This window comes from Lathamus discolor, chromosome Z, assembly GCF_037157495.1.
Source record: "Lathamus discolor isolate bLatDis1 chromosome Z, bLatDis1.hap1, whole genome shotgun sequence".
Lineage (NCBI taxonomy): Eukaryota > Metazoa > Chordata > Aves > Psittaciformes > Psittacidae > Lathamus > Lathamus discolor.
In genome coordinates, this window is record NC_088909.1 from 20,894,720 (window position 1) to 20,916,064 (window position 21,345).

The 21,345-nt window shown below is 51.3% G+C and overlaps 2 protein-coding genes across 9 annotated transcripts in view; both read left to right on the forward strand.

Annotated features, from left to right (window-relative positions):
• NUP93 (nucleoporin 93) overlaps window positions 1-5,572 on the forward strand; it is an 85,440-nt gene extending 79,868 nt beyond the window's left edge. Inside the window, exons 21-23 of one of the 2 annotated variants that reach the window (XM_065661930.1) lie at window positions 348-476; window positions 3,415-3,486; window positions 5,339-5,572. In XM_065661930.1, coding sequence (XP_065518002.1) covers window positions 348-476; window positions 3,415-3,486; window positions 5,339-5,449 — 312 coding nt within the window. In that variant the 3' untranslated portion in view covers window positions 5,450-5,572. The remainder of the gene's footprint in view (window positions 1-347; window positions 477-3,414; window positions 3,487-5,338) is intronic. The other variant, XM_065661931.1, reaches the window with a different exon arrangement.
• Window positions 5,573-12,367: 6,795 nt separating this feature from the next.
• On the forward strand, window positions 12,368-21,229 carry SLC12A3 (solute carrier family 12 member 3). 7 transcript variants are annotated; one of them, XM_065661322.1, is made up of 26 exons: window positions 12,369-12,703; window positions 12,921-13,067; window positions 13,165-13,240; window positions 13,438-13,533; window positions 13,636-13,775; window positions 13,952-14,062; window positions 14,252-14,363; window positions 14,594-14,724; window positions 14,958-15,042; window positions 15,928-16,082; window positions 16,357-16,464; window positions 16,657-16,780; window positions 16,864-16,965; window positions 17,080-17,235; window positions 17,306-17,405; window positions 18,014-18,125; window positions 18,640-18,780; window positions 18,910-19,016; window positions 19,166-19,248; window positions 19,431-19,493; window positions 19,655-19,756; window positions 19,950-20,061; window positions 20,318-20,404; window positions 20,490-20,625; window positions 20,734-20,801; window positions 21,070-21,229. In XM_065661322.1, the coding sequence occupies exons 1-26, from the start codon at window positions 12,410-12,412 to the stop codon at window positions 21,206-21,208; spliced, it is 3,087 nt and encodes a 1,028-aa protein (XP_065517394.1). In that variant the 5' UTR covers window positions 12,369-12,409; the 3' UTR covers window positions 21,209-21,229. The 7 variants fall into 7 exon arrangements, 6 of the variants coding, with proteins under 6 accessions (XP_065517393.1, XP_065517397.1, XP_065517396.1 ...); XM_065661320.1 differs by having other exon boundaries at window positions 13,438-13,775; XM_065661323.1 differs by lacking the exon at window positions 19,431-19,493.
• The last annotated feature ends 116 nt before the right edge of the window (window positions 21,230-21,345 follow it).

The window sequence follows — 21,345 nt, forward strand, 5'->3', positions numbered from 1 at the left end:
TAAACGTGCTGAGTTTGATTCAAGAATTTGGCATATTGAAAAAACTGTGCTGCTGAGTTAGTTTTCCACCCTCTTAATGGTCACCAAGCATTTGTAGGGTCTGTTTCCTTCCCCCCAGATTCGAGGAAATCATGTATCTGGGTATTAGCAGATGTCTCAAAACTCTGGGTAATTTTTTTTACTAGGTGGTGCAGTCACAGCAGGGGTAACTATTAAATGTATGGATGTTCTATAAGTAAATATCAACCATAGTTAGTGCTTGGTTTTCTGATGCGTAGCGGAGGTAATGATTCTGTCAACCTGCTCTTCATTGCAATATGTCTTTATTTTTCTGCTTCCTTGTGTAGATCAGGCACAACTTATCTGAGGTCCTGCTTGCAACTATGAATATTTTATTCACCCAGTATAAGAGGATGAAAGGCACAAGTCCAGCCACTCCTACCAGACCCCAGCGGGTAATGGAAGACAGAGATTCGGTAAGATTGTAATCCTTATAGTCTAACAAGTTGTCCTACTTCCTTTTTCCCCTGATTTCAAGGGATTTAGCTTCAAATAAATGTGACTCTCTAATGGTCTTGAATTTTGACTTTCCCAGTTACTTAGTCTTTGCCTACTCAGCCTGCTTGGTTACTTGCAAAAGAGTAGTCTCAAAACTAACTTTGTGTAAAGAAAGAATATTGCTTTAAATGACAGTGAGCTAATTAAGATATATTACACTATACATCCATCTGTTCAGTTTGCTTCTTGGCGGGATCTTAAATGGTTAACTGATGTGAACAGTGCAGTGTCTCTAGGATGGTCAGTGTTGCTGCCTTGACAACTGAGCTGCTTTTTTTCCAGAAGGTGGTTTCCACTTTTTTCACTTGAGTTAGTCCCTTGTTCGTGCATAACTGATCTGTGGTAGAAGGGCTTCTTTGATTCCTCTTCTTGGCTTGCTTCTGTAGTGATGTGGGCTGATATTTTCAGAATGTCCTCGGGCAATACACACAGATGCTCAAGTACAGTCATTTGGGGAATGGCTGTAGCAGTTTGCCTGTGGTGTTCTGCTGCCTCTGCAGCTTCCGGGTACAATGGTGTGTGGTCCAGCTGCTCGTTTAAATGGCTGACAATGGTGAGTTTGATGTCACTAGTGCTAGAGTTGGTGCTGAAGTATCTCCCCCACCCACTGATAGGAACTTCAGCAAGGCTTAAAATTGGCGTCACTTAAAGAGTACAGTCAGATTTGCAGACACTGACCTGTCAACATGCTGTTTTGATCAGAACGGTTCTCAGCTTAGCTGTCCTCAGGTTGGGACTTGTAGCTCTTGTTCAGTTGAAGCTGCCACAGGCACTTGAACACCAATGCCAAACCACTCATCCCATCATAGAAATCAGGAAATAAATATCAACTCCTTTTGAGAATGAAAACCAACTTGGGCCACAGCCAGCTTCATGTCAGGCTTTGGTCATCTGCAAAAATGCCTTGATCTGTAAATTGCAATATTGGTAGAAGTCTTAGCAGCATCTGTAAATTACATCAGAAAATAAAAGGCTTGAGTAATGATGCAGCTTTTGTTCTTTGGGTAGCTTTAGTCTGTATGAGAACTACAGGATCCTGCCTGCAACTGTGCTGGTACTGTAGATCAGGAAAATTGGAGAGGGATGCATGCTGCTTGGACTTCTCCCACCTTAAATTGTGTGTAGAAGTCCCAGGCTAACTGTGTTCACAAGATTGGTGCTGAGCAAACAGCCTTAGCCCCCTGCTTTCAGAGTGAGCTGTTTAGTTTGTTTTGGTGATTTCAGTCTTGTGCCTTACATACAAGCATTTACCATCTCCATAAGGGTGGAATGCTGTCAGTTGTCATCTTGGTAGGAATGTCAGGACCAAAAATTGTTGGACTGATTGGCAGTGGGATCAGCAGTGTTGCTGGCAGGAATTTGTGTAAAAGGAAGCCACCATGACATCATATATATCAACAGTGTGCCTGTCACCAGCATGCTCAGCATGAGTGTGCTTCATAAACATGTTCTGCACTTTCATGCTGTACATTTGTTGGAGCTCAGCTGATGAAGTATCTTGCTAAAAACCCTTGAAAGTTTTTTTTTTCAGGCTTCATGTTTTGTTAATCAAGCTTCTAACCTTGTGATGGGATCTCGTGGCAGCCAGGGTATCAGTGGTGCTGGAGGCACAGGGTTTCTGAGTCACAGATCTCTGGCTGCTTTATGCAATAAAAGCGGCGCTTAACCATTAGAGGGACAAGCGCTTGCTGTCTGCAGCCAGGGAGGTGATAACAGAATAGTGATGTGGCTGTAATGTCAGAAGGGAGTATAAATCTGCTAATGTAGAGTTAGCTGGAGAGAAGAAACCTACAGCCTAAGTTCCCTCCTGCCTAAAGATTTGCATATGAGAAAGATACCAGGCTTGGGCACATGGAAGGTAGGGTAAGAATAGCTTTAGCACATGTTCCCCTTTTTTCTTACCCTGAAAAATTTCCCCCAGGACTGCAGGAGCAGGGAATCTGGATCACTCCAGTGTCCCTGTCTGCAAATCAGCTCAAGGGTTTTTAGTGGTGGGACAAAATGAGGACATTTTGAGCGTGAGAGAGGCATTTCTTTAACAAAATCTCCCCAGTCACCTCAACGGAGATGATAGATCCAAGCTTCTGCAAGCTGTGCTTGGCAAGAAGTTTTCTTTAGAACTTCCTTGGGACCAAGGCAGCTTTTCCTTTTTCCACAGGGAAGCACATTTTAGGGGAAATTTGGTTCTTCCAGAAGTTTAACAATCTCAGCACATTGCCCAGTAGGCAGTGCAAGCAAAAAATGACTCTGTCTTGAATAGATCTTTGAAATCCCTGGGCTTTTTCTGGATCCATAGAAGCAGACAGATTCAAATCCCTCTGTTCACCAGAATAATTTAAAAATGTGAGGTAGTAGCTCTTTGTAAGTCTGAGGCTTATTCCATGTAGCAGAGAACAGAGTCCCCCAGAGTAGGAACACAGTCCTTGAGTTTGCCTCTAGTGTGGACAAAATCCCGAAGTGGGGATCCTGCTCTGACAGACAGAGACTAGAGGAGCTTCAGCAGGAGCAGTGTGGATCCAGACCAAGGGCATGATGGAGGGGAATAGTACTGCTGGAACCCGCTGAACCAGTAATGCTCTCTGGTAGAATAGCTCCTGTCCTCAGAGATGAAATAGGGTTTATTTTGAAATGATCAGGTTTGGAGTCAGAGCTGGCGTTTGATGCATTTAATTTATTTCAGAATGAAGTTGCCTGAGCTATACGTTGAGTCTTGTTTTTTTTTTTTGTGTGTGTTTTTTTTTTTTTAAGGTACATGCATTAATAAGTTTTGGGAATGAGGGAGCAAAGTCCTGTCCCACTTGGCCTGATCCATTTTGTCATATTTTATATGTCGTATCTCATTTGTCCATATTTCAGGCAGAGATAGCAGCAAGCTCAGACTGCAGTGCTGGAAACCATGGCTGCAGCAACAGCCCTGACCCAGATGCCGTGAGTGCCTGACAGCAATGTCATCTGCTCCCCGCCCCGATCTGGGGTGGCAAACTCTCTGGAGCAGCCCAGGGGCATTATCTGAGAGGCAAAATTAGGTCATGAAAAGAATGGAATTATTCTTTTTATTTGTGGTTTTATTTTAAATCGCAAGTGACTCTAACATTCATGAAGTAATTACAGCCAATAGAACATCTAGACCTCCAGGCCGCTCTTAACCTCGGCAAACCTCTGTTTGTTCTTCCTCAAGTATTGTTTTGATTTTTAAAAATAGACCAGCTTTAGTATCATTGCTGCCACAAAGGTAGAGGGAATAGTAACTCCGGTGCTCCTAAGCCTGCCATAGTCACAGTGAGAGGTTTCACTTCTGAATATTTTAATTCCAGAGAGTCAGACACCTTGACATTCCTTTTTTTTCCCCACCTACCTGTTTGACCTTGTTAGCTAGGTGGTACTTTGCAGCTGGGGAAACCATCCTGGGAGCTTTGGGCAATTGGGTCAGTCCCAAGTTTGCTGCTTACTCCAGAGGCACTGCTGATGTGATGTGCTGCCTCCTGACATCCCTCAGCTGCAGCGCTTAAGGAAGGGAGGAGTGACTTCCACTCTTACTACTCCTCTGCAGCTCCGGGTATCCATCCGTCCATCCACTCATCCTCAGCCACACAGGAGTACAGTCCAAGATGGGAACTCTGCTCTGTATTTCGCCAGGCCACTGGACTTTGTAGACAGTCACAGCTTTCCTTCAAACAGATAATGGAAATGGAGCATTAAATGGCTGTGAGCTCAGTGCTAAAGGAAACTTAATTTCCTGCCCCATGTGTAAAGTTGACGGTCTTTTGCCCAGCTGAAGCAGTAGCATTTAGACAGTGCTTGAAACAAGCAGATGAGCATTTCCACTGTCAGTTTCCAAAACTCCTCTGCTGCTATTGAGTAACTGACTGATTTAACATTACCCTGGAAAAGGAGCAGAATTGCCCAGGCGGGCCTCGGGAATGGTGTTTATAACTGTGCCCGACCATGTAATGGGCTTCAGTCACTTCTCCATTTGTAAGCTCCTTCTGTCAGATTTACCATCCACATGCCTGCAGCACCCAAGGTGCTCTAGTTTTCCCTGCAGTCAGTAGATTAAAGAAAGATTTGACCAGCAGGATCTTCTAGTGCAGTAATTTAGAGGTGCTTAATATTTAAGAAGAAAATACTGTGAGCAATCAAAACAGTCTGCATAGTTTTCCATAGGGATACAGGCTTTTCATGTTTTCCTGACATCTACCAGTTACAGAAATTATTTTCCTTTTAGTTTACTCATGTTTAAACAAACTAAACAAATTATCCCTGAATTTCTTCCACTATTGTGTAGCCTTCTCAAGAAGGGATTTGGTTACTTTAGGCAGAGGTCTCTGGGTGTTCTTAGTACATCTGCTTTCATCACGCTATGGAATGAAGAGCCTTTAAAGATGTTGGTGTGTTGTAGGGGATGCTGGAGGCCTCTGGGCATGTGTGGCACCACAGGTTTGTTTCTAGTATCTGCTTTAAGAGTGTTAGTGCTGCCTTTCAACAGGGTCAGCTTTAGACTTTGCAAGGTGGGAAGGAGTCCTGTTGCCTTGGGAAAGCCCACTTCATACAGAAATGACAAGATTGCTGCAGTACAGCAACACCCCACATTGTTGAAAATGTTCTTTCCTGGGTAATTTTAAATCCAAACGTGGAGGTGCGTTATCCAGGGAGCAGCTCTGAGAAACAAAGATTACATTTGCTTATGTGAAAAGGCAAGTGTTTAATTCATGTCTACCTCTGCTTTCCTTGTGGATTTTTTGATGCTAAAGTAACAGTACTCTATTTTTCTGGGTTTTAGCACCTTCGATCTCAAGCCCGCGCACTGATCACGTTTGCTGGAATGATCCCTTACAGGACATCGGGAGACACAAACGCAAGACTGGTGCAAATGGAGGTCCTTATGAATTAGCAAAAGCTTCTCAAGCTTTTGATCAGGGTCGCAGCAGCCTGTGCCTGTCTTTAGTACTAGTGGGACCGGTATTGTTTTGTATTCTGTATTTTTGTTGCTGGAAATAAATTTCTTTGATTTCTATTTGGTTTTGACATTTTCATTTTCACTGTTCGGTTTTTTGGTTGGTTTTTTTTTTTTTGGTGGTTTTATGTTTTTACTCATTTAAAATTGGTTTCTATTTAGAAAATTATTCTTGCTTATTAATGGGCTAAGAAGTCTTAGATGTGCAGCAGGGAGGGGAAAGCAATTTTGTAGGAGGAAAAGAAGTAGAGACGAAAACTTCGATTTAATGCTCACTGAACATACAGCTTGGAAATTAGGGGTTTTCTTGTTCTTTTAATGTGTGTTAAATGTTGAAATGTTTCTGATACACCACATGCTGTCAGTTCATAATGTTGTCTTGTGTGGTATATGTGTTCATGTGGTGCAGATGAGCTCTGTGTGCTGCAGAAATGCTTTAAGCTTAACAGAGTTTAAACTCTGTTTGGTGTCTCGGATGTGCACAGCTCTGTGTATCCTGTAGCTCAGCTGAAGCTTTTCAAAGAGTCATAGAATCAGCTGGGTTGGAAAAGACCTTTAAGATCAAGTCCAGCCGTTAAAGTTGGACCTTAAACCACAAAGTCCTTCATTTTAGAGGAGCAGCTGGGATTGGAAGCAGGTTTATTGGGTAGGAAAGATTTCTGTGATTGAGACCTGAGTTTTCAACCAGTTGCATTCAAAATGATCCCATGTGTAGTTCACCAGGAGAAGGAAGAAGTCCGAGTGTGGGTGCACTGGGCATGGGTAGATACTACTGTTGGTTTAGTGGGAAATCTGAGGCCCACTGAAGTGAGGGGCATTAAAAAAATTTTAGCTTTAAATGTTTTGAACTACCATAAATCCCTGTGAAAGCCCTAGGAGCATGTTGTGGAGCATGTAAAGCATTAGCTTTACTCTAATACATATGCCTGTGTTTGAAATGAAATGGGAGGAATGTTAGTTGTTTCTCCCACTCCTCTCTGCAGATGCGCCCTTTGTGCCACTGCTGTCTTGCCTGTGTGCCCTTTGACTTTCAGGAGTGTGAGAACACATGTGATTCTGGGTACAGAACAGACAACAAAACATGGGCTGATTCAGCCACTGCACATTAATAGCTATTGTGGGAAAGAATTCATTTTGCTGTGTCTGTCTAAGAGCATAGAGGGATATTTGAGTGACCTGATGACGATTTCCTAATTACTTTTTCCTACCAGAAATGTTGTAGTGTAGATTTTGTCAAACTTTTTGGACAGGAAGCAAAGGGATGGCTTCCCAAGCCACCCACAGCCATGTCTCTCAGCATTAGCAAATTCTGCTGGGGTTCCCAGCTGATAGAGCTGGGGGCTGTATGGCACAGGGTCCTCCGCTGACATGATCAAGGTTGTTTCCACTGAAGGCTAAAAGAGACCTGGACAGCACCCTGAAAGTAAAGGGCATTTGGTGAGTTTCCAAGGAGTTATTGGAAGCGGGGGAATTGGATTGCCTAACAAAATGTCAACAGGTAAGTGTGGAAAAGCTTTATTAGCCATTAACATTTCTGGCATATTGGTGTGGGGATGCTGCTTGGTATGTCTCCGTTGACAAGTCATGCAATCCCTCAGAGAACAGGCTACCAGAAAGTAGGTGGTGGAGAAGGACATCTTTTGTGATGGTTGCATATGGGTCTGATTGGGCCACGGTTGCCCCAGGTATGGGCCTGTGAGGTAAACCTTGCTCCTGTGGTGGTTTTCCTTGCTGGCACTCAGCCCCTGTCCCCAGCTTATTTCTGGCATCAAACCACCTCACGTACAGAGAGGCTGGTGAGGCTGTACCTGGCCTCAGGCAGCTGCTGACCTGAGCAGGAAAGGGACAGCGTCTGTGGAGTTTATTCAGGAAAGATGAAGGCCACTTTACTCACTGTAATTCCCTCTTCCCCCTCTACCCTTCATGCTGGGACAGAGAGGCCCTTTGGGGCTCAGCTCTTGCCAGTGCCATTTGCAGGACCTTGTTCTCCTGTCTTTTGCCCATCCCCTGCTCAATGGAGCTATTGTGCTGCCTCACTACCACGTTTCTGATGTTAAACCTTGAACCAGGGGACCTTTTCAAAAGAGCACATTGCCCTTTCTCTGCCCTTTGAGGATGGCTGTAGCAGATGCTTCCTGGTGCTTCTCAGCCTTCATGGGTGTTGGTAAATGAGAAAATTGATGGCTGCATGCCGGTTGCTCCATTTGTGCTCAGTGATTGTGTCTCCCAGCCTGTGCTCCCTTCTAAGTTAAGCAGAAACTGCATCATTTCGCACTTCCAAAAACCAAGATAGTAATTCTGTGATGCGTGGATAGGGAGTCAAAGCCTGAGGCTAACCCTGGAAAGGTAAGACCCATCCCTGTTTCAGATAAGATGTGAGAGTTTGTGGGTACAGCAGAAGCTGCCACAGTTGGAATTAAGTAATTTCTTGTTGATTGGCGTGTGATTTCTTCTTGGGTCCCTGCAGGTGGTAAACATTCCAGTCCATCGTCTTCCCACGTTCCTCAGAGCAGCAGGCTCCAGCTCCGTGTCTAGGCCTGGCTTTGACAAACCCGTCTCTCTGCACAAATGTAAGGGCTTTGTCACATTGAGGTAGATGCTGACACATACATTGGTGCTTTGCTGAATAAGGCCCCCCAGTGGTTTTCCAGATGTCAGTTTTCTCTCCACCCCACACTTAATCTGCTGGACAGAACAACCTGGTTCTGCTCCCTCAGGGTTCTGACCTACTGCTGAAGTGACGTTTGTGAACCCGTTGGACTGTCACACTCCAATTGTGCTAACGTGCAGCCTTAGCCTTGGTTTTCTAAACAGCTGACCTGCTAGAAGATGTTTTTGGGGTGTCATTACATTCATCACAAAACCATGATAGTGGCCAGCAACACCTGAGCAGGTTGGTGTTTGTAGTTTCCCAGGCACAGCCTGCAGCAGACCTGTGGATATTAATCTGAGCTGAATTTATTCTTGGTATAATCTGAGAAATAAGCCATTGGAGCTCTGCCCCTTTATGCAAGAAAAAAGTACAGATGAATGCTGAAAGTTAAATTTAGGATAATTCCATCTGCTTTCTCCTACTCCAGGACTAATCCTCTGCAGTAAAGATCCTCCAGGTAGATGAGACACAGGTAGCTTGAATCAGATGCAGCTTGTGCTCGTGTTGCTGCAGATCTGAGGAAAAACTGAAAAGGTGTTTGCTCTGAGAGCATGGGATGTTCTGTCCTGGTATGGACACAGCAGAGACACCATGCATCTCCAAGTCGGTTTTCCATGGCCCATCAGTCATGAAACATTCCAAAGAGCTGCTGTATCAGTGTAGCAGCTCCAAAACCTTTAAGGTCTGCATGTCCTTTGAATGAGGTCTGAGTTGGTGTGGTCTGGATTTACAAGGGAGTTGCAGGGGAATCTGGAAATACTCACTGTAAACTTCTGCTCTGTGTTACCTGTCCAGTCGGGAAGAAAAAACAACATTAAACCTCTGCCCAGGAGTGAACCATGGGCTACTGGTAAAAACTCAACTGAGCTAAGGGAAGGCAACCAGCTCATGTAGGAATTAACAGGTTTTCTGCCAAGAAGCAAGAAACTGCTGAAAAATGCCTCGAGGGCCCCTCTTAAACTGTGCTGCAGAGCTGGTATCAGTGGGTCCTGTCTTCTCAGCTTGGTTTCTTTGGTGTTTTCTAGGGGGCGGTTTATCCCACAGCATTAATTCCAACTATTTTCACCATGGTGCCTACACTGCTACCCTGGCATACACGTGGCTCTGCTGGCTGCACCATCAGGTTACTACCTACACCCTGTGTGAGATGCCCCTGCTCCTTGGCCTTGCCTTGTATTTTCCTGCTGGCAGCAGATTCTGCATGTCAATCAGTCCCGATTGTTTTGTTGTGTTTTCCAGACCCCCTGGCTGGAGCAGACCTGCTGTATGAGGGGTTTCCTCTCTTTTCCCCATTGGTCTCTCGCCCATCTGCATTTGTCTAAAACAACACTGGGATCTTGTTCCTTGCAGGATCCAAAGGAATTGTATTCAGAAAAAAATGAATTAATGAATCTTTCTGTTCTTGTTACCCTCTCAACACTCATCTCCCCAACCTCAATGAACTCCAGCCTCTCATGAAAGCCAGCTGTTTTCCTTCCAGCTTTGGGGGAAGAAGGGAATATTGATCATTCCAGTTCTGTATCCCTAGGGTGGAACAGTGATCAAATACTGCTGCTGTTCATGTCCCTGTACCCACATTTTTACCCCTTTTCTATCTGGGTCTGAAGCTGTAAGGATGGAAGTGGTGCCTGGAAGAGGATGGGAATGATCCCTTTGTCCCCATCAGGTGAGGTGACCAGTAGTTACCTGAATAACCATCTATTTCCTCTTCCCAGGCTTCCTTCCCTGCAGTGCCAAGAAATGGAGCTGCTCTGTGCAGTGGGTTTGCAGTGCCAAGTCCCTGCATCATTTGTGTGACCTGTGACATCCAGGGTGGTAGGTTCCCTCTTCCGTAGAAACAGGACAATTAAAGCTTCATTAAAGGCCTGTTGGAACATAGCATTTTGGCAAACATTGAAAGAAGCCACATGTAAAGCATTGTACTGTGCTCTGCCTAACTCACTGTGGATTCATTTGATCCATTTAATAGCCAGAACGAACCAGGGGGTCAGCTGGAAGCGAGGGGAGGCCCTGCAGAAGCAACTTGGCACCTCTTCACTGCATGAGTGGAGGGGCTGGCAGGATGTGCCATGGAGCATCTCCCTCCTGCTCCTAGCGCCGCAGGACCTGGTATCGGTGCTGCAGCTGGTGTTGTGAATCAGGCCGACGACAAGCGCATCCTACTATCCGGCTATTTCACTACACCAGGGTGGCATCATACCATTTGCTTCACTCTTCACCTGGCATCTGGAGAACTCCTGTCTCTGCTGGAGCATCTTTCACCGTGCTGTGTTTAACAGAGATACCCACTCACAGTTTAAGGGACTGATTCGAGTAGGTTTGGGCAAGTTAGTGTTTTTGGAATACTGGCTCTAAAATAAAGCCATTTCTGCTGGGCATGAGTCTGCTGCTGCATCTGTTGTTGTGAGAAGAATCATAGAATTAACTGAGTTGGAAAAGACCTTTAAGATCAAGTCCTACTGTCACCATAGCAGTGCCAAGGCCACCACTAAACCGTGTCACTGAGGGCCTCGTCTACATGGGGTGTGAACATTGTCAGGAACAGTGGCACCACTGCCCTGGGCAGCCTGTTCCAATGCCTGAGCACCCTTTCAGTGAAGAAATGTTTCCTAATATTCAATATAAACCTCCCCCAGCACAGCTTGAGTCTATTTCCTCTGTCCTGTCTTGTTCCTTGGGAGTCACCTCCTGGCTCCGTATTCTTTCAGGTAGTTGTAGGAAGTGATAAGGTTCCCCCGAGTCTTCTCCAGCCTAAACCCCCCAGTTCCCTCTGCCATTCCTAATCACACTTGTGCTCTGGGCCCTCCACCAGCTCTCCTGCTCCTGTCAAAAGCAGGTGCCCTTCTTCAGGAAGATGGTGTCCACCTCACCCTGCAGGAGGTGTTGCAGGAGATGTTGTAGCGAGGCTTCTTCCTTGTCCCCATCTCATCCTTCTCCCTGTTCCACAGCTGGGGGTCCTAAGGGCAGTGCTGGGTTGCTCTGCACTGGGCTGCTGGGGTGCTGCAAGGGCTGAGCTGTGCTGCAGGCAGGGCTGCCTGTCTTCAGCTCCCTGGGTAATGGGCCCGTGCTGGTCCATGTGGGGCTGGTGCCGTTGTGGACGGTGCCTGCTCACACACAAACAATCCAGGGGGGCTGAAGTGAGTCCTCAGGAAGCAGGTTAGTGTTTGTGCATGAGTGCAAAAGACAGCCAGGGGCAGCAGGGTGGGCAGCCTGAATTTTCCATTCACTTGCAAAGCCGCATTAGGCTGAAACTCAAATGGGCTGCCTTCACATTTTATTGCCTGACTTATTTGCTGTCTCTGCTGATGTTATCTGTAACTGCTTTTAAGGCACATGTGATGGTGGGCTGCAGAGATGTAAGACTCCCATCCCATCCTTCCCCCAGCCTCACCTCCTGGTGGCCACAGGGTGGACACTGTGTGTTAGCGTGGCCTCAGTTCGTATTTTCTGCCCTGTGGGGAAGGGTTTAAGGGATTTGTTAAGTCAGGGATGGAGTTTGGGGCAGTTTTGAACCCTGGGTGCTCAGTGGTTCCTCCTCCCTGTGCTCAGGAGAAGGGGCTGTGGGATGTGGGCATCTACTGCACCAGACAGCTTCCAGGTCCCAGCACGGGGGAATCACAGAGGGACTCGGTTGCTCTCCCTGATCCATGTCCTCCAGCCTCTGCAGCCCCCCTGGCATCCGAGTCCCGGTGGGGGCATCCCTCTCAGTGTCACACTCCCCGCTTCCCCCTGGTTCCACTGTGAGATAAAGGGGTTGTTTTCGTCCCCATGTCTGGCACAGCCTAGTGCCACAGGCAGCAGCTCCAAGGCCAGCCGAGATGATTTACGGGATGTGCGGGGTCTGGGGCAGTATCCCCGGGAAGGGTGAGGGTACATGGCATTTACTTGCTCCCATTTTCCATAATAAATCCCAGTGGGAACTGAATGTTCTCGGGTCAGGGCCGGAGGCAAACTCTGCGCCACATTTCTCTCCTGCTCTGTCCTTGGGACTTAATCTCAAATCTGTTATCGCTGCCCCATCGGGTGCCGGGAGGCAGGGATACCGGTTACGGCGGGGTTGATATCCCTTCCAGCTAGTTTTTTTCCCCCTGACCAGCTCAGGGTGGTTCGAGCCAATTCCTTTCCCCCATTAGCAGCAGAGGTGGGTGGGTGCTGGTTGCCTCGCTCTGGTTTTGCCGGGTATAAAGCCCCAGTGAGCCCCTCTCCATCCCATCCCTCTCCTGGCAGTGCCTTGGGCAGGGGCAATGACCGAGCTGCCCATTGCAGAGCTGCCTCCGGCCCGCTGCAGTGGCCGCTTCACCATCAGCACCCTCCTGGGCACGGAGGAGGGTGGTCGTGGTCCCTACGTGCCCACCGAGAGCTCCGGCTGCGACAGCGCCCAGCCCACCCAGCTCTCGGGCAGCACCCTCTGCACCAGGACCTTCGGCTACAACACGGTGGACGTCGTGCCTGCCTATGAGCACTATGCCAACAGCAAGGGGGTGGGAGACACCAGGAAGGGCAGGCCCTCCCTGGCGGACCTGCACTCCATCCTCAAGGTAAGGTGGGATTCGGCATCCCCTGGCCGTGCCGTAGGTCCCTGTGCCATCTTCGTGGTTGTGGTGCCTCATCTCGTGCTTCTTGGTGATGATGTGCACGTCCCTGGGAAGGCTCTAGGAGAAGGCAGAGGGATAACCCGGCTGTCTCCAGAGCTCTGCATCCCGGGAGAACTCTGGCTGCCTTTCTCCCCTCACCTGCCCCACCTTTTCCCTGCAGCCCGACCCAGGCCACCTCTGTGTGCCTGTGTCTGACCCACAGCGGAGCAATGGGCTGACAGAGGCCAGCCCAGAGGAGGCATCGGCGGAGCCAGGCACAGACCCTGCGCTGGAACCCGTCCGCTTCGGCTGGGTGAAGGGTGTGATGGTGAGTGTCACTGGTCCCGCAGGAGCAGCCTCTCGAGATCCAGTGCAGCCCCAGCACCCACGGGCTGATGGTCAGTGTCCCCTCTCTGTCCCCCCAGATCCGCTGCATGCTGAACATATGGGGAGTCATCCTGTACCTGCGCCTGCCCTGGATCACTGCCCAGGCAGGAATCGGTGGGTGCTGAGGCACAGCACGGGCAGAACAGTGGCATCAAGCTCCCTGTCACCCAAAGCACTGGGGGGACAATGCCAGCAGCATCAAGCATGGTGGGAGGCAGTGGATGGGGGTCTTTGTGTGAGGGGGTCTATGGGGTTGGGGGATGGATGGATGGAAATGGACACAGGATCACAGCTGTACCCTCTCCCTGCAGCCCTGACGTGGCTCATCATCCTGATGTCTGTGACAGTGACCACCATCACCGGCTTGTCCATCTCCGCCATATCCACCAATGGCAAAGTGAAGTCAGGTACCATATGTGTGTGTCCTGGCATGGGCCACGAGGGGCAGGGGGGCCCCAAAAACATGTTGGGGAGGCAGCAAACACCACGGGGTGCTTCCACCTCCTCAGGGGGCACCTACTTCCTCATCTCGCGGAGCCTCGGGCCGGAGCTGGGCGGCTCCATCGGGCTGATCTTCGCCTTCGCAAACGCGGTGGCTGTGGCCATGCACACCGTGGGCTTCGCTGAAACCGTCCGGGACCTGCTGCAGGTAAGACAGTGGCTGCGCACGTCCCCTGCGCCCCACCTCTGCGCACAGGCAGCAGCCATTACTAATTAATATCGCACCACTGGCAATCAACCGGTGGCTGCGGAAGTCACAGCAGTGCTGGTGGCTCAGTAAGGGCGAGGGTTATTCCCATGCTGCGGATGGTTCCCCCTCCCCAGGAGCACAATTCTCTCATTGTGGACCCCACCAATGACATCCGCATCATCGGCGTGGTCACCGTGACGGTGCTGCTGGGCATCTCTCTGGCTGGCATGGAGTGGGAGGCCAAGGTAACCCTCACTTCTGCCACTCACCTTATTCCCCTGGTTTGAGAAGAGCCATCCCCGCTGCCCACCGGGCACCCAAGGAGCAGGGGATGCCCTTGGCTCTGTAAAACAGCCTGGGGTTTCTCTAAACACATTCTTCTTCCTCTCAGTGCCCAAACCCCAGGCTTCAGCTGGCTCTTTCTGCTCTGGCAGGCACAGATACTGTTCTTCCTGGTCATCTTGGTTTCCTTCATAAACTACCTGGTGGGGACGGTGATCCCTGCCACCGCTGAGAAGCAAGCGAAGGGCTTCTTCAGCTACCGAGGTGGGTCAACAGGGCCAAGTGCATGGCTGGAGCCCAGCTCCTTGCTGCTGCTGGGGCAGGAGTTTGCTACGGGAAGGTGCTCCTTGCTGAGAGATGTCATCAAGAGCTTGGTGTCTTCCTCCCATGGCTTAACTGCCATCAGCGGTGTGCCTCCGTCCAACACCGAGATGCTTCAGCCAGGAGCTGGCGGTCCAGAGGCCCCAAATGCTTCTCCTCTGCTTCTTCCCCAGCCGACATCTTTGCCCAGAACTTTGTGCCCAGCTGGCGAGGACCTGAGGGCTCCTTTTTCAGCTTGTTTTCCATTTTCTTCCCATCGGCAACCGGCATCCTGGCTGGGGCCAACATTTCAGGTGACCTGAAGGTGGGTTTGATCACTGAGCTGGCATTTCTCAGGGATGAAGCCCTGTTTTCCCTGGGGCTTTGGTTCTATCCATCTTAGACCCTAGTTTATTTCTTCTGGAAGCTTTGTGGAAGACTCAGCCAGGAGATGCTTCATGGCTTTGTGTCACAGTGAATTAGAATTCCTCTTGTGTGGCAGCATTTTAGTGGTGCTGCTGGAAAGCTGTCTTACATCTCTGTGACTTCCTTGGGCAGGATCCTGCTGTGGCCATCCCCAAGGGCACCTTGATGGCCATCTTCTGGACCACCATGTCTTACCTGGTACTTTCTGCTACGATTGGTAAGCAGCACATCCTTGGGTGAGCTGGGTAGGACTGGTTTCCCCGAAATAGGAAGTCTGGGAGGATGCAGGTGGTGGGATCCAGGAGCAATGCATGGACACCAGCACTGATACCCCACAGGCACCAGACCTAATTCCTGTCCCCATGCAGTCCTGGGAGGGCAGCAAAGCTCATGGCATTCACAGAATCCCAGACTGGTTTGGGTTGGAAGGGATCTCAAAGCTCACCCAGTTCCAGCCGCCTGCCACGGGCAGGGACACCTTCCACTAGACCAGTTTGCTCCAAGCCCCATCCAAACTAGCCTTGAACACTGCCAGGGATGGGGCACTCACAACTTCCTTGGACAACCCATTCCAGTGTCTCACCACCCTAACAGGAAAGAATTTCCTCCTTATATCCAATCTAAACTTCCCCTGTTTAAGTTTTAACCCCTTACCCCTTGTCCTGTCACTACAGTCCCTGATGAAGAGTCCCTCCCCAGCATCCCTATAGGCCCCCTTCAGGTACTGGAAGGCTGCTATGAGGTCTCCACGCAGCCTTCTCTTCAGGCTGAACAGCCCCAACTTTCTTAGCTTGTGATAGTATGAGCTGTGCTCCTGCCCACCCTGCCCATGACCCCGTGGGCCATGATCACCCTTGTAGCCTCCTCTGGACTTGCTCCAACAGCTCCATGTCCTTCGTATGTTGGAGGCACCAGCACTGCACACAGTGCTCCAAGTGAGGTCTCAGGAGAGCAGAGCAGAGGGGCAGGGTCACCTCCTTCGACCTGCTGGTCACTGCATTGCTCACAGCAGCCCCAGGGCAGGGACTTGGGCAAAGCCACAGGCAGGGGCCGTGTGACACCGCTGGGTGAGCAGACACTGAGCAGCACTGTGTCCCCACAGGCGCCTGCGTGGTCCGGGATGCTTCGGGCAGCCTCAATGACAGCGTGGTGCTGGGCTCGCCGGGCTGCGAGGGGCTGGCCTGCGCTTTCGGGTGGAACTTCACCGGCTGCGCCCAGCAGCAGAGCTGCCGATACGGGCTCAGCAACTACTACCAGGTGCTCGCCCACCCCACTCCATGCTCCTGGCTGGGTCTGCGCTCCAAGGGATGGGCTTCCCCATCCCAGCACCCTAGTGAAGCACCCATGTAACGGGGATATACTGGGGAGCATGTCTTCTTAGGGTTTTAGATGTGGCTGGACTTCACTGATGGGATAATGTTGATGGAAAAGTGCTGAGGGTGACAGGATGGGGCCCGGAAATCCCTTGGGGCCAGGGCAAAGCTGATGTGCTGGGGGTGCCAGGTTTCCTGACCGCCTGGTTTTTGGGCAGAGTATGAGCATGGTGTCTGGGTTTGGCCCACTCATCACAGCAGGGATCTTCGGCGCTACCCTCTCCTCGGCACTGGCCTGCCTTGTCTCAGCCCCCAAAGTCTTTCAGGTGAGGCGGTGTGTCTGCGTCCTTCAGCTCGAGTGATGCACTTGGGTACGTCTCAGCGCTCTGCGGCCATGAGCAGCCCCAGGGTGAGGAGGATGCTGCCATTGGTGTAAGGCATGAGGCCAGTTCAGCCCTTGCTCTAGGGGGTGCAAGAGCCACCATGGTGCTGCCATCCCCAGCGTGTCTCTCTCGCAGTGTCTCTGCAGGGACCAGCTCTACCCTCTCATAGGCTTCTTCGGGAAGGGCTACGGGAAGAACAGTGAGCCCATCCGCAGCTACATGCTCACCTATGTCATCGCTGTGGGCTTCATCCTCATCGGTAGGTGCTGCCCACCTGGTGTCCAACACCTGCCGGGTGCTTCAGTCCCTGCCACGAGCATCTCACCCTCGTCCTCCCCGCAGCCGAGCTCAACGCCATCGCCCCCATCATCTCCAACTTCTTCCTCTGCTCCTACGCTCTCATCAACTTCAGCTGCTTCCACGCCTCCATCACCAACTCCCCAGGTGGGCTGTGCCATGCCATGCAGTGCCACACTGTGCCATGCTGTGCCGTGCTGCTGCACGCAGCTCCCCGTGCGGCTCCCGTCGCGGCAGCACCGCTGTGTGTGTTTGCTGCAGGCTGGCGACCCTCCTTTCGGTATTACAGCAAGTGGGCTGCGCTCTTCGGGGCTGCCATCTCAGTGGTGATCATGTTCCTGCTGACCTGGTGGGCAGCCCTCATTGCCTTTGGCATTGTCATCTTCCTCCTGGGATACGTCCTCTACAAAAAGCCAGGTAGTAACCTGGTGCCAGTGATACCCGAGGAGGTGCCTGGCCCCATGACTAATCCATCTTCTCCACACAGATGTCAACTGGGGTTCCTCCATGCAAGCCAGCTCATACAACATGGCCCTCAACTATTCAGTGGGGCTGAGTGAAGTGGATGAGCACATCAAGAACTACAGGCAAGGGGTCTCAGAAGAGGGGGATGCAGAGCCAGCCACTGCAGGCAAACCCAGAATGGCTTCATGCTCATGGCCACATCATAGAATACAGCATGGTTTGGGTTGGAAAAGAGCTTAAGATCACCCAGTTCCAACCACTGCCACGGGCAGGGACACCTTCCACTAGGGCAGGTTGCTCCAAGCCCCGTCCAACCTGGCCTTGAACACTGCCAGGGATGGGGCAGCCACAGCTTCTCTGGGCACCCTGTGCCAGGGCCTCAGCACCCTCACAGGGAAGAACTTCCTTATATCTAACCTGAAAATCCTCACTGCCATCCTCAGTAACTGGGAGCCCCAGGAAAACATCTCTCTCCAAAGTCCCACATCTTTCCCAAATGGGCAGAGGTGAAAAGCAGGGCAAACCTTGCCTTCCCTGTACCTGGCAGACACATTGCTCTCATCTGATATAAAGAGACTTCAAAGAGACCCACAGCTGGATTTTGTCTCATCCTAAAGATACCCCCTACAGTTGCTGCTGGCCAGGCATCAGAGAAGACACATGCCTTGTTCCAGAGAGGCTCTGTACCTGCATAGTACCAGCCTTCATCCCGTTTCCTCCCTGCCCACAGACCGCAGTGCCTGGTGCTCACCGGCCCTCCCAATTTCCGCCCAGCCCTGGTGGACTTTGTGGGGACCTTCACCAAGAACCTCAGCCTGATGCTCTGCGGCAACGTGCTCGTTGTGAGTCACCCGCTGGTTGGTTCCCTGTCCTGGGAGCTCCGGCCACCCATGGGCGGTGGGCTGGGAATCCAGATGTGTCCTGCTGTGATTGAACAGTGCTCATTGTGTGCCACTTGATGATGAGGCGTTTCATCTGGAAGCCTCTTTCCAGCTTGTTAAGCAATATTGAAGTACGGGGAGGTCTCTGTGGGCTAATGGCTTTCCTTCACCAATTAATTGACAAGACATAGTAGAATGAGGCAGTTGCTCAGGGGGGTCCTGAAGCCTCAAGAGCAATTGAGGTGCAGCAAATGCCAACTCTTCTGCAGCCATGGGATCACTGGCACTGTGTGTGTTGGCTGCCACCCCCAAAATTCGCTGGTTCTCTTGCTGTGACTGCAACCTCCCTTGTGTGCAGTGGTTACATCCAGCTCTTGCCACTGATCTGGGACAAGAGGAGCTGGAGGTCACTGGAGGCAAGACCACCAGCAGGAAGGGCTGCCTGTGCCTGAGCCCCTGCCCGTGCTCCCTACAGGCACCACGGAAGCAGAAGATGCCAGATTCCCGGCTGACAGCAGACGGCCACACCAAGTGGCTTATGAAGAGAAAGATCAAGGCTTTCTATACAGACGTGGTGGCTGAGAATCTGAGAAGTGGCGTCCAAATGCTCATCCAGGTAGAGCCTGTGGGCTCTGACCCTCCTCCCTGACCTCCAGGCACCCCCTTTGCATCCTCCCCTGCAGACTGACACTACCTGTGTCCGTCTGTCCCTGCAGAGGGATCTCATGAGGACATCTATCCATAGGCTGCTGGCCTCGGGAAGATGAGACCCAACATCCTGGTGCTGGGCTACAAGAGGAACTGGCGGACGGCGTCCCCACAGAGCCTGGAGGACTACGTGGGCATCCTGCAGTACGGCCACACCAGCTCCTCCGTCCCTGGGGACGCCAGGACCTGGTGGTGGCCATGCGGTTGGGTGCAGGGATGCTGTGGCCACATGCTGGCAGTGCCACCCAACATGAGACAGCCGCTGTTAACCTCCTTCTTCTCCCTCCTTCCAGCGATGCCTTTGATTTCAAGTATGGTGTGTGCTTGATGAGGATGAAGGAAGGGCTGAATGTTTCCCGAGTGCTGCAGGCACACAGTAAGTGCTTTTGGGCAGCTGGGGATGCTCAGAGATATGCTGGAGCTGTAGGACATGCCAGCAGGCACCATGTCCCCAGGTGAAGGTCACGGACCTGGGGGGACATCACTCCTGGCTGGGACTGAAGGGGCTGGGGACACAGGATGTTGCTGCTTGCCCATGTTGATCTCCTCCCTCCTCAGTTAACCCCACGCTCGAGGCAGAGGAGAGGAACGGCACCAGGGGCAGAGCAGCCCCGAGCACAGGTTGGTCCTGGCTCAGGGTCACTCAGAGCATTCCTGGCTCCAATGATTAATTTTGGGAAGCCAGGTTTATAGCCAGGGCTGTGGGTTGGGAGCAGGGATGAGCCTTTAATCTGTGGCTGGCAGTACTCCTTGCTGACACCGGGACCCTCTTGCCCTGGCAGTGGATCCCACCACCTTGGCCTGTGAGCAGCAGGCGAGCACTATCTTCCAGAGCGAGCAGGGCAAGAAGACCATTGACATTTACTGGCTCTTCGACGATGGAGGTAACCTTCACCTTTGGCTGCTGTGGCTCTGACATCTCTCTGTCTGCCTAATGTGATCCCAGCACCCCCATTGCCCAGGAGTGCTCGGTCCTTTCTGACTGTGCCAGGGCATTCCAGGCATCTGGTGTCAATAGTGCTGGTGAGCCCACAGGGCTGCTGGCACCACCTCTGCCACTGGGTGTTTTGGGGCCAGGTCTCACGCTGCTCATCCCCTACCTCATGGGGCGTAAGAAGCGGTGGGGAAAGTGCAAAATCCGTGTGTTTGTTGGTGGGCAGATCAACAGGATGGACGAGGAAAGGAAGGTGTAAGTGCCCCGCAGCCCCTCGTAGCCACCACTGCTGCCCCACGGGTGGGTGGCAGGAGCTGCTTTACCCCTGAAACTCCTTAGCCTTTGTGGTTAACAGGAGCTGCGGGCTGTGAGCTGGCTGCTCTGCCTTGATCCTCTGAAAAATCAGTGAAGTGGGAAAAACCTAAGTGCACACCAAGGATGGCAGCAGGGCAGGTCCCGGGGCTGCTGTGCCCACTGATTCCTGGAAAACATGTCCTTTTCCCTCTGGTAGGATTGTCTCCCTGCTGAGCAAGTTCCGCCTCGGCTTCCATGAGGTCCACATCCTCCCTGACATCAACCAGAAACCCCGGCCAGAGCAGTAACTGTCCCCTTCCCCTGCTTCCCCCTCTCCCCAGCACCACCAAACCCACCCAGACCCCTGGCACCACCTGCTTGTCTTGCAGCATCAAGAGGTTTGATGACCTCATCGCTCCCTTCAGGCTAAATGATGGCTTCAAGGATGAGGCCATAGTGAACGAGATGAGGCAGGACTGTCCCTGGAAGATTTCTGACGAGGAGGTTGATAAGAACAGAGTCAAGGTAGCAGCACTGCTGGGGGAGCTTCCACAAAGGGTCTGCTGCTTCTCAGACAAAATTCAGGCTTTTTGGAACCAATTTTTGTGTTTTTCCACCCTAATTGCTCTGCAGTCACTTCGACAAGTGAGGCTGAACGAGATTTTGCTGGATTACTCACGGGATGCAGCACTCATAGCCATGTAGGTACCATCAACAGCCTCCTGTGCCATGGAAATGGTCCTGCTAGATGTTCCCTCCGCATGGACTGATACCCTAACCTGTAGTGGGACAGTGGGGAGAACCCCTTGGAAGGCACCAAGAGGTCTGGCCCTGGTCCTGTTGGGGGGGGAGGATGTGGTGGTGACCTTTTTTAGGGAAATGACCTGCAAATTAGTGGGGGATGAAGAGGGGGACTAAAGATGGAGCCTGACTCGGGCTGTGCCCCACCGGTCCCTCGCTGTGCCGCAGCACGCCACCTGTAGGCAGGAAGGGCTGCCCCAGCTCCCTCTACATGGCCTGGCTCGAGACCCTCTCGCAGGACCTGAGACCCCCTGTCATCCTCATCCGAGGCAACCAGGAGAACGTGCTGACCTTCTACTGCCAATAAAGCCTCCTGAATCCCTGCTGACTCGGGATGTGAATTTGTCAGGCCAGTTCTGATCTCGGAGCACACGTGCCTGGGGCTAGGGGAACAGTGAAAGCTGTAACAGTGAGGTTACCAGCTCTTGGGAACTGCTCATTGCA

Excerpts from the sequence above, each read along its gene's own strand:
- SLC12A3 (XM_065661320.1), top strand. The coding sequence starts at position 12,410 with ATGACCGAGCTGCCCATTGCAGAGCTGCCTCCGGCCCGCTGCAGTGGC. Across the intron at positions 18,781-18,909 it reads GCGTCCAAATGCTCATCCAG|GCTGCTGGCCTCGGGAAGAT; the intron begins GTAGAGCCTGTG and ends ATCTATCCATAG. Across the intron at positions 19,249-19,430 it reads CCGAGTGCTGCAGGCACACA|TTAACCCCACGCTCGAGGCA; the intron begins GTAAGTGCTTTT and ends CTCCCTCCTCAG.